Raw genomic sequence first — 12,308 nt, forward strand, 5'->3', positions numbered from 1 at the left:
GCCCACATTAAATCCATCTGACTACTCATCCTATTAGTAGAAGAAGTGGGACCCCATGAAATGACCCCACCCTACAAAAAGGAAACCAAAGCATGCCCTCAATACCAGGGCATAATGGACACATGGTACTATATTCCATGGTCCTGCTTTTGACTACATGAAGTCATGAACCGTCCATCTGACAGGCCTTGCTCTGGAGGGTCAAAATTCAAGCCAATCATCCAAATGTAACATCAAATAGCATGTATTTATGGTTATTGAACAGGGTCCAGGGACACTCAAAAAACTATACAGCCAACAGTTTCTAAAAATAGAACTCATGAAGTACTAATAGCTTCCTTCTTCTCAACCCTTCATACACATGGACACTGACCCAGCTGTATCGTGTCAGAACTCAGAAGCCTACGTGAGTTTTTCTATATAAAAAAATCTGCATTACGAGGGTAAAATGGTCATTTCGTTCCTCTCAGTTTCTCTAAATTCAAAACGGTCCCACTTCCTTGCGTCATTCTAGCCGCCGTCATTATTTGCATTCCGAAAAGAAGGCAAAAGTCAAACGCTCTTTCAGGCTTCGAGCTCGGTTGCTGTCTGAAAAACTTGAAAAAATATATATTCTATTTTTTAACGGGCACGGGACCCGGGCCAGGTTGACTCGCAAGTCATCTTAGAAAGTGGTCACATATGGTGGACCCGGACCTAGAAATTATGGGCGGGCTGGGTCGACCCGCGGGTCCATGTCGCTCTTTGCCAGGTCTACGTGTAGGGTCATCGGTGCAAGTCCGGATAGGGTAATAGGCTGATACCAATCTTAGCTACCTCAACCTTGACCTGACCAAACCCAAGTCGACCTGACCAAACCCAAGTCGAGGGATCGTCAACCCTAAATCAACCCACCTATAAATCTCTTAACCCGGCTTGTCTAACTTGATTTTCCAAATTGCAGTAGGTTATGTCGAGTTAAGTTTTTGCTGGCCATGGGAAAAAAATTTTAAAAATACAAAAGTAATACTCCAAAGATTTAAAAATTGCGACCAAATTACAATAAAATTAAGAAGAATAGGTGTTGGGTTCAGGGTCGGATCAGGTTGCCTAAGGCCTCGAATTCAATCGGTTTGGGTTCACAATGAAGCCCGAGTTAAGAGTTTTTATATGGCGTGTGGCCATATGACAGTTTGGATCATCCTAGGGAGTGGTCCTACAGTACTTTTTAGTCAAAAGTTACACCCAATCACACCTACTGAACTCGTTATTTTCTCCAGCGCGTGCTTTGTGTTTTTTTCAAGGATGCTGACGTGGCAGCAGTTGCATCCTCACCTATTTCAACCCAACCAACTATGTTTCTACAAAGTCGGCGTTTTGAGCCTTCTCCTCATCTCCTTTTCTCCTTCTAGGGTTTGAAAATATATCCTTTAGAATACACCCCCCCTATGTGTTAAATCCTATGAGAATGGGTGTATTAGTTTTGGGTCTTTTGATTCTATTGCCTGGTTTTATAGTGGGGTCAAAGGATGGAAGAACAGATTTGTTCTCCTATTCCCTGTCTTCAGATGGGGAATTGTTTTATGTGAATGGGAAATCTATAGACAATTTCTTGTTCTGCAAAGCCCTGGAATTTTATTTCTTCAATTCGCGTTTCTGCGATTCTGAGATGGAAGAGTGGGGAAGAGTTGGGAAGAAATATTGTGGTTTGGAGCTTCCTGTTACTACCAATCTAGAATGCATCCTTTTTCAAGGTATCATGATGTGATTGTATTATTCATTTTAATAATCTTCAGTTTAAAGGGCTAAACACCAATTTAGCTACCGTATCATCAATAATTTACTATTTTCGTACTTGCAAATAGCTTAGTTACTAGAAGCTTTCTTAGTTGGGTGGATTCTTTTTTAGGACTATTTTGCTATTTTTAATAGTATTTTCTCCATCTGATAAATAATTTAGCATATTTTGGTACTTGTAAATAGCAGAGTACACTTCCTATTTACGTGTTTTTTTTTTTTTTTAAGAAAATTAATCTCATCTTGTAGTATACCAAATTAGTGTAGTTAGAACCATGGTTTAAAATTTCGGTTTCGGGAACCGTTTCGGACCCCTCCGAAAACCGAAATTTTGGTGAAATCCGAAATTTGGTAATTTGGTTATAAATTCCGGACTGAATTTTTGAAATTTCGGCCGAAATTTTGTAACTCTTTTTAAAAAAAAAATAATTAATGGCATTTAATTGAAATTTCGGACCCGAAATTCGGTAAATGGCAAAAAATGAAATTTTGGTAAATTTCGGTTTCGGTCCCCACCGAAATCCGGTCGAAATTTAAAACCATGGTTAGAACTAAAAAACTCATCTTAAGTTTCAAATAAAACTTTTGGGGATCTTCTTTTTTTTTTTTCAAAAACATAACATATACCTACCTGAATAAATACTTAAAAAGAAACTACACGAATAAAACATGTAAAACTATAAATTCCTAAAGCTTGTAATTCTAATCAGTTGTGAGGCTTTCTACTTTATTACTTGAACGCTAACCAACATTACCATTCAAAAAAAAAAAAACCTAATCAACGTTAAACCTTCCTCCCTAACCTACTGCAACCTTATATATTTTTATATGTAATTCTTGTTCTCTTCTAATGAGGCTTATTGAATATTTCATATTTACTTTAAATGTCGATTCCCATATGTTTTCTCTTTATTTAGTGTTTTTTGCTTTCCATATTTTCTGTTTTGGACCTCTTTCTTCCCGCTTCTACTTTTCCTGCGCTTCCCACTCTAGCAGCTATGGTAACTAGATCAAACCATTTCTCATTGTCAATAAATGTAATCTCTGTCCATCTACTAGAAAACAATACAAACTTTCTGTGTTCTAAAATCATGTCGTTTTTGTTTGAATCTAGCTTAAAGTTGCTAGTATTGGTCCCAAAGTATGCTTTTGGTCATAAAGTGTTGATTCTCTATGAATTGTCTGTCTACATCTTCTTATGGTATGAATAACGAATGAGACTCTAACAAATAGGAAACTTGAATTGAAAACATGTTATCATGTTAGTATAATTGATGCTTTGGTTATAGAAATTTGGGCCAACGATTTCCGAATGAGAAAGCTCTCTCAACTGGGGTTCCTATTTCCTAAAATTAGAAACACAACCTATACGAGGAAACTACTTGTTTTATACAACAACTTCCTCTATGTCTATCAAAAGTTATCATGATTTGATCTTGTGATTGGTTTTGTGGTTATTTCTTGATTGGCGACCTTCTTAATAGTGATTACTCCGTGATTGGCAACCTTCTCACATGTGATTGCTAGTATATGCATTTCTCCTCAACCTTCTTACATGAGCCCCATTTTTGGTATCACTAGTTTATGCATTTCTCTTCAATTTCCTGGTGTTGCTTTTTTCACTCAGATTTTCATCTTGACTTAGTTCTTTTTAAGGTGTACATTACTAATCTAGTTATGATATCCTTTGTAGAGGAGTCACACCAGAGAGTGGGGAGAAAACTTCTGCTACAATTGACAACAAATGACCCCATTACTCACAATCCTAGAAGACCAAGTCAATCGAGCGAGGAAAAACACCATCACTCTTTTTCTACAGTTCCAAAGAACATGGTCATGGCGATATCGGGAACGTTCCTTCTATGTTGCATTTTAATTTGTCCATGCTCTCATGCAAGAAGGAAACAGACTACTCATGGAGCTCTTCCCAACGAGCCGAATTTAAGTGAGTCAAAATGACATTCATGTTAAGTCTATTTTCTTCCCTTAAATTTGTATCTAGTTTCTCATTTATTACGTTAGAAGATGTTGAATATGGCATTAGATGAATACCGCTTTGTGTTGCCTTCTCTATTCCTAGTATATTTCTCTATTCCTAGTATATTTCTGCCTGCATCTCTCTGACTATAACTGAGACACTACACGGTAAAAACGGATGCACATTTTTCTCCTTGCGACTTCTAATACCTCTTAACTTCTTGGGCTATTGCTTTCCTTGCACAAACCCATTGTTTCTATTATTTAATACAATTGATGAAAGAGGCCAACATTCTAGTACTTCTTTAATTGTTTTAACTTTAAAGTACCTCAATTTTCAATGAAAATTAGATATTGTAGTGTACTACTCTGTGGATTAATTGTCAATTGTCTTATACTTGTAGCCAGTACTCTATTTAAAAGGCAGCTAGCCCCAAATATGGCACTTTTGTACACGTTAGGCTATTGGGTAATGTAATGGGGAATGGGGATGGGTAGCATATACTGGATATGTAAACTATTCCTACTGTGTGTGTAGGGGGTGGTATTGTTGTAGCCTGTTGGGGGACAACTTGTCCCTTATTTGGTACCTTTTGGAATAATAAAGGTAAAAAATAAATAAATAAATAAATAAAAGCCAGCTAGTCCCCCCCCCCCTCTCTCTCTCTCTCTGTTTCTATATATTGATTATTAACATTAAATCCATAGTCTCTTTTAGGATTAGGATGTATTTAAATAATGAAATAACCACTATTTGGATGAAAATGTTTTATGTATTCCATGTTACATCTTTAGGTAGCATTGTGGGAAATTTTTTCTAGCTTTGCAGGTCTACTTTCTATCCTAGTAAAGATACATGAATGATGAAAATATAATCCGTAATCCATGAAGACCAAACTATCCCCAGAAAGCTGAAGTGCCAACTTGAGTATCTGAAACTTTGTGGCAAGGGTCCACTAAGTTTGCTAAAGACTGAACTATCTATTTCTCCGGATAGACATGGACTAGAAAGATGCGAATGAATCTATTTATAAGATTCTTTCACTGTGTCTATACTCATGGAAACATACTTTTGACCAGTGTTATCAAGGCTCTCCATTTGGAATATAGACTCACTCTCTCCATTTGGAATATAGACTCACTCTCTCCATTTGGAATATAGCCTCACGAGTCAACAGATGTCCAGGAATGTTGAATCTGCGAGACTTGCACACACCCGTATCCACATGGTAAATATGAGTCCAGCAAATTGATCATTACACCCACATATTGACATGTAACATTGGAGCTTCTTTGATTTGAAGACTCTAGGATAAACTCATCAGCTCACAATATGAACAAGGCTTTATTGCCATATTGACATGTAACATTGGAGCTTCTTTGATTTGAAGACTTGATGATAAACTCATCAGCTCACAATCTGAACAAGGCTTTATTGCTTTGTTTTTATTGAAAAAACTCCACATATTTAAGGGTGAAAGCCTGTAAGATTCTTCAAATTATATTAATTTGCATCTTTATGACATGTTCAAATATACTATTAGATTCATATGCTTAGACGAGTCTCAAGTCTGTTACTTATTGATGCGAGTATAGAAAGTACTTGACATACTGACCAGAATTCTTGTCCATTCAACAATCATTAGGCCCATGTTCAATATTCGTCTATTTGAAACTGTTATTTTTTTTTTTTTTTGAATGGTTTTATTTGAAGCTGTTAATAGCACTTTGGGAGAACATGCAGATTATACAAAGTGGTAATTAGCACTTTGCCATCCCTAACCAATGTACCGAAAGGGGCGGCTTGACAAGAACTTAGTAAGACATATTTAGATAGGCTGGCCTATCCTAGATTAGTCCGTGCTAGGGGGACATGAGTTGATGAAAACTGGCTAAATATATTCAACTAATAGCAATTTTATTCATGCATCATTATGTAAATAGCAGCTATTTACTGTTCCTATAACTGAAGCTGGCGTTTTTCTTGCATATTTCATAACTTTGTTGCTGCATTGGATTCAGTTTCCTCTTTCAATGTGAGTTCTACTTCTGAAAGGATCCCAGCCAGTCCACTTCAAGTAGCTGCTAGTCCATCTCGATTTTCTTCATACCCACAATTGACTAGAGTTGCATCAATACATCTGAATATGAGTCAGATCAACAAAGCTACCCATAATTTTTCACCATCGCTAAAGCTAGGCGAAGGAGGTTTTGGTACTGTTTACAGGGCTCAGTTGCAAGATGGTCAGGTCGTCGCTATTAAACGAGCAAAGAAGGTAATTGTCTTTTTTTTCTTTTTTCTTTTTAAATCCTGAAATACTGTTGGTGCTTGGAAATATAGCAATTTAATATTACTATAATAATACTGCTGATGTTGATTTGGAGAGAGGGGGGGGGGGGGGGGGGGAGCAAATTCCTTAGGAAGATTTTCTATTTTTTCTTGTTCACATGTACACGAGCATAATTTAGAGATTTTGTTGCTACTGAATGCATACCTAACAAGAAGAATATCGTTATTGTACAGAGTAGAAACTGTTATTTAGCTTGCAGCCAATTCTTTTGTGGCTCCCCATGGTCCCTTTTTTTGGGATCACACATGGACATGGGTTTGATTGACCCTCGAAGGGACAAGAGTAGAGCTCAGATGTTGGGTGATTGTCCTGTGTTTCTTGATTACCTCAATGATGTGCCACTTTCTTCAAAAAAATAATCTCACTTAAAGTTTAATTTTCTAAAATGGGTTCGGAACGTGCTTCTGGTTGCTGTGTACTGCTTGGTCATAGGAAATTCTCATTCCTTTTTCCATTTATAACAATTTGCAATTGATCATTTTTTTATTTTTTTTTGTATTTGTTAAATTGTTTCTTTATTTCTAGCATTTTCCTTCAGAAATATTTTCTGGTGGTGCTCTGTTGATGTTAGACTTTGGACAGGAACACTGTGATGCTCTACGAACTGAATTCAGTAGTGAAGTTGAATTGCTTGCCAAAATTGAACATCGAAATTTAGTGAAGCTACTTGGTTACTTTGATAAAGGACATGAGCGCATCCTCATAACTGAGTTTGTTCCAAATGGTACTCTCAGGGAACATCTAGATGGTAAGACACATTTATTTTAACTTTATAAGTTTTAATTAATATTTTAATTAGTAACTTAGAATGGTAAAACCTTGTTCTGTTTGTCAGGTCTGCGTGGAAAAATTTTAGGTTTTAAGCAACGATTAGAAATAGCCATCGACGTTGCCCATGCCCTAACTTATCTCCATTTATATACAGGTAAGGAAGCATTGCATTTTTTGTGTATATGTATATATTACGTTAAATGAAAAGAATTGCACCCATAGCATGTGCTTGTGTACCGGATACCATTATAGATTCTTGTTTGTCAGTGCAGTACAGCATATATTTCTATGTTATGCCAAATGAATATTACAGAAACTCATATTTTAACTGTCCAAATTTGTCATATTTACACTTGGTCATTTTGTAAAAGCTTCTCTATTATAGTTGGCATGCCACATTTTAAAATCTTGTCGGATGAGTGTGGTGTATATCTACTTGATTTTCTTTGAAAAAAACTTCATCAAATAACACACTCTAGTGTTTCTTTTGAAAATCTTGCATGGCTGAACATTTTGCCATGAGTCACCGGAAAGAATTTTGGCCTGAGGGGGGCACACAATGCGGTTTAATCAGCACCTTTGCTTGCATAATCAGCCCTCACATTAGGAAATACTGTATAAAACCAGCATGTTTTCTGGCGATCTATACCTTGATCTGCATAGTTATCTGGATATTGGTTTGCACTCTGCACAAAATAGAAGTAGTGTTTGGATGTGTTGTAGGCGAGGTATGAACTTTAAATCAGAAACATGGAACTGCAGTTCCTAATTGGTTATTGAGTCTCCTTTGACTTTAACACCATGCAAGGACTTAAATATTAGTGATTTTACAAAAAATTTCCATAGGGAAAACATAACTACTATGTACCCTTGTGTGTAGAGAAATAACAAGAGATAACAAACAATAAATCGTGCCATTTCACTAACAAGACTGCCCCTCTACTTCCTATTCTTTTATTCCTTCTTTCTCTTCATTATTTCTTTCCTCTTATTTCCTCCTGTTTCTTCTTCCTAATCAGCTATCACCTCTTTTTCTGATACTCTAGGCATGCATCCATTTTATTTGCAGGAATCATTCCACTGGGCACATCACTGTAAATATTGGGGTATGGCAGAGGTGCTGTTTTCTATGAGTGGGACACCTCGTCCCCATTCTTGTAATCTGGTTATTGCCATATTAATAAAATTTTGTTATCTTTCTCAAGAAAAAAAAAATCCACTGAGCTCATTGGTGTGATATGCTACTTACTCTATTTAGTTCTGTACGTGTTCTATCTCTTTTTTTGCTGAGCTCTTGGAATTTACATTAAAATGCTCCTACTTAATTGTAATCTTCCAACAGAAAAGCCCATAATCCACCGAGATGTCAAGTCATCAAACATTCTGCTAACGGAGAGCTTGAGAGCAAAGGTGGCTGATTTTGGGTTTGCAAGGATTGGTCCAATGGAAGCAGATCAAACTCATATTTTGACCCAAGTGAAAGGAACTCTTGGGTACCTCGACCCTGAATACTTAAAGACCAATCAACTCACACCCAAGAGCGACGTGTTTTCCTTCGGCATTTTGCTCGTAGAAATTTTATCTGGGCGACGCCCTGTAGAGATGAACAAAAGTATGGATGAAAGGGTCACCCTCAGATGGGTAAGAATTTACACCAGAGAGGTTGATTGAAGGGTCCTTATTCATATTGGTTTAAACTATTCAATATCAATATTATGCATCCTAGAGATTCTCTTTGGATACTTCAAAAAGTTATTTGCATATAATCTTAGGGAAATGATTTCAACACAAACATGTTTTGATACAAGACGCTCATGTTTCTTGTCTTTTAGTATTTAAAGAGCTGTAAAAGGGTTTTTACGGTTCACAAAAAGCTCTTACGTGACAATTAAATGCTAAAAGACAAGATACATGAGCGCATGTATCAAAACATAGTAGTGCTGAAATCATTTTTTGTTTTGAGTGGCACCAAAGAGGCATAAGATGCAATTTTTTTAAATTGTTTTTTGCATTTTATCTAAACTGATTTCCTTTATCAGTAAAGAAGTAGATGGGCTTCAATTTGGATATGCTTTGGGCACTGCATTGCTGTTATTGTTGTTTATATTTTGTTTGAAAGCTATGCAATTCTCCTGTTTCAGGCCTTCAAGAAGTACAGTGAAGGCAATATAAGGGAAGTCTTAGATCCTTTAATGGAGGAAGCAGTGGAGGAGGAGACTCTCTCAAAAATGCTCGGTTTGGCATTTCAATGTGCTGCTCCTACACGGTATGAACGGCCAACCATGAAAGTAGTAGGAGAACATCTGTGGGGAATAAGGATAGACTATCTTGGGAGCGTCAGAAGAGAAAGGGAGTAATAGTCCTACCTCAAATTACACCGTTTGTGAGTTAGATGAGAAAGAGCAGTATTCACAAGTTGATTTACATTTTAAACAAAATTTACTTCATTTTTCGTTCATTCACTTTTAAAGGAAGAAACTTTTAAAGGAATTTTGTATAAATATAATTATGTATTGGTATTTGGTATTTGGTATTTGGTATTGTCATTCACTTCTTTTGTAACATGTCTCTATGAATGGGGCATGGTGTGGGTCCGGTTTGTGCGGATGTGGGTCCACTTATTAGGCAACCAAGAATGACCCAAGTAAAATGTAAGTAGTTGTCTGATGGCTGAGCGGTTGGCTACAGTTGACAATAGATTGGGAAAAATTTTCCAGAATCTGTTGCCCATCCAAGAGGTAGTGAGTCGGAATTAATTTTTTATTGGCATTTTTCAATTCCATTTACAGGGAATCTCACTAGAATGCCAATTCCAATAATTCAAATGCACCTAGTGTTTGAATTCCATTCCATTTGGATTCGGACTCTTTAGGATCCAACAACAAAACAAAAGGTAATGGGAAGTGATATATCCACCCCTTCTGATTACTTGGGACACCCGGCAGGAGTATATCGATGACTGCAGAGGGGCTGATGTACTTCACGTCAGATGGATTCAATGCGGCAGGAGTATATCGATGACTGCAGAGGGGCTAATGTACTTCACGTCAGAAGGATTCAATGCGGCTGATTGCCATGTACACTGCTGCTGGGTGTCCCAAGTAATCAAAAGGGGCGGATATATCACTTCCCAAAATAATTTTACTATCAATAGGTTACTAACTTTGCAATCGGCAAATGTTTAGGTATTCGTTACATAAATTTATCAAAATATCCATGTACAAAACTATGTAATATAAATTATTTAAATAATCTTATAATTTATACTAAATCATGCAAAACATTGTGAGGAGTTTTCTTAAGTCATCGGACCTATTGAATTTTTGGACATGTCAATCCGAATCCATAGTTGTTCAAATCTAATCAATATTGAAATATCGATCCATGAAGGATCTGTCTATTAAAATTATCCTCCGAATCCATTTTCTGAGATCTGTGTATCAGACCGTCTGGGTTCATTTACGTCTGGTGCTTCAGATTCATCGAGCTTGGACCCTACATATGGTTTTTTTAGTGAAAATTGTTGGTGCCTTCAATTCTCTTATAGAGGATTAGTGCCAGCTTACCTATAAATGTTAATCTAATTATTTCACTAATTATTATTAGAGTTACTAAACGGCGTCTTCAGTGAGGCTTCTCAGTCTCTCCTGAAAATTTGAACATAACAGGATAATCAGAATCTTCTACATTCCGTAAAATTTCATTTTTCCGCATACTTTGACCTTGCATTAAGTGGAAATGGGAGAAACAGGCTCCGTCGGATTCGGTTGTCAAACTTCATTCGCTGGTTTTTTCCCTTCTCGGCATAGAAAATCCACATAAGCCATTCCAAGAAAGGTTGCGGAACGGGATCCAAGTTTTGTCACCTATTTTCTATTTTTTCATCTTCACTTACCATTTTTTATCTGTATTTTGATTTTGACATTAAGGGGCCGTTTGGATACGCGGATTTTAGAATCCAGGTTTTTAGTTTGAAAACAGTGTAAAAGAGGGTCATGATCAAGCTGCTGGTATGTTGTCCTGGCAGCGTTTCTTGGATTTTAAGTGAGAAAACCAGGTTTTAGAAATCTCTCCCGCATCCTACGATTTCTAAAACCTGGAAACATGGGACGGTCGCCAGTTCTCTTGCTGTCGGAAAGAAGGGCGAGAGGTCAAAAACGACGGCTGGTCCACTTCTTCTCTTGTCTCTTAGCTACAATTTGAAAGAAATCCCGGATTCTAAAATCCGTGTATCCAAACGGCCCCTAAATGATTCGCATTTATCTTATCATATATATAAGTAAAGCGGAATCCTCTAAGCCGTGGTGGTGCCACGTGTCACCCCCTCCATAAATATTTCTCCATCCCGTATATTAAATTCCCCCTATTCCATTTCAAACGTTTCTGTTTGGATTTTATTACTCCTTTAATTTCTTAATTAAACCTTTATTTTAGCAGTTAATTACCCTTAATTAGTAGAGTTTGAATAGAATAGGAAAAGCTACAAGATTCCCAAACGTTATTTTAGTTTCAAAGAGTCACATAACTAAAACTAGTTTCAAAGAGTCACATAACTAAAACTAGGACTTACTGTGTGTGTGTGTGTGTGTGTTTGGTCTCTCTCTCTCTCTCTCTCTCTCTCTCTCTCTCTCTCTCTATATATATATATATATATATATATATATATATATTCCCCCTATACGTATGGGAAGTTTATCAAAATCTTCATAATCTCTCTCTCCCTCCCTCTCTCCACGTACGAACTAAAAAAGCACATCTAATGTTCTAGGTTACTTTCTGTCCTTGGCTTTTTTGTCCTGATTTACATGGTTCTTTTGATGGGTATCTTCATAGCTCTGTACAGTGACTGCCTTTTGTGTGATCTCTCTCTCTCTCTCTCTCTCTCTCTCTCTCTCCTATTGTTTCTCTCCATGTTCTAGATTTTTTCTGCAGGTTTTCACAGCTGATGTTGAAAGTGAGAGGATGACACCGCCCTATTCATCATTGGATTTGGATGAGGATTCCTAATACCAATAGGTTATTATCTCACTTTCTCTTAGGTTTCGCTGATTTCTGAGGTTTTCTTGGTGTTTCTACAATTTCACCCTCTATGTTTTCTTGAATTATTTTTTTTAACAGTATATTTTCAGGTACGCTGGTCCTTGGAAAACACAAAACAGTAAAAAGGATTATTTTTATTTTAATAACCTAAACAAAATAGGAAGAGAATTGGAACAGTGAAGAAATACAAAAAGAAGTTTTAATTAGAGGGATATAATTATGAATTGAAGGTCCCCTAATTAAAATTTGAACTGTGATAGTTTACGTTACAAGTTAATCTCTCTCTCTCTCTCTACCTTGAAATCTAAATCACTGTTTTCTTTTTCTTTTTTCTATTTATAAATAGAAAAAATGATGTCTATTTGTTGCCTTGTGGTTTTACTTTTCATTTAG

General features: G+C 36.6%; 1 protein-coding gene across 1 annotated transcript; it reads left to right on the forward strand.

The window, feature by feature from the left end:
• The first annotated feature begins 1,338 nt into the window (after positions 1-1,338).
• Positions 1,339-9,408, forward strand: LOC143879457 (calmodulin-binding receptor-like cytoplasmic kinase 3). The gene is made up of 7 exons (XM_077381851.1): positions 1,339-1,733; positions 3,470-3,721; positions 5,776-6,029; positions 6,687-6,852; positions 6,940-7,029; positions 8,218-8,516; positions 9,017-9,408. The coding sequence occupies exons 1-7, from the start codon at positions 1,442-1,444 to the stop codon at positions 9,230-9,232; spliced, it is 1,569 nt and encodes a 522-aa protein (XP_077237966.1). The 5' UTR covers positions 1,339-1,441; the 3' UTR covers positions 9,233-9,408.
• Positions 9,409-12,308: the final 2,900 nt, after the last annotated feature.

The sequence above is a fragment of the Tasmannia lanceolata genome, unplaced genomic scaffold (genome assembly GCF_043159265.1).
Source record: "Tasmannia lanceolata isolate RefF3 unplaced genomic scaffold, GAP_Taslan_0.1 ptg000006l, whole genome shotgun sequence".
NCBI lineage: Eukaryota > Viridiplantae > Streptophyta > Magnoliopsida > Canellales > Winteraceae > Tasmannia > Tasmannia lanceolata.

Bases quoted from the DNA above. Each gene is read 5' to 3' on its own strand.
- LOC143879457 (XM_077381851.1), top strand. From the start codon at position 1,442: ATGAGAATGGGTGTATTAGTTTTGGGTCTTTTGATTCTATTGCCTGGT. The intron at 6,030-6,686 runs GTAATTGTCTTT...GACTTTGGACAG, and splicing joins CTATTAAACGAGCAAAGAAG to GAACACTGTGATGCTCTACG. The intron at 8,517-9,016 runs GTAAGAATTTAC...CTCCTGTTTCAG, and splicing joins AAAGGGTCACCCTCAGATGG to GCCTTCAAGAAGTACAGTGA.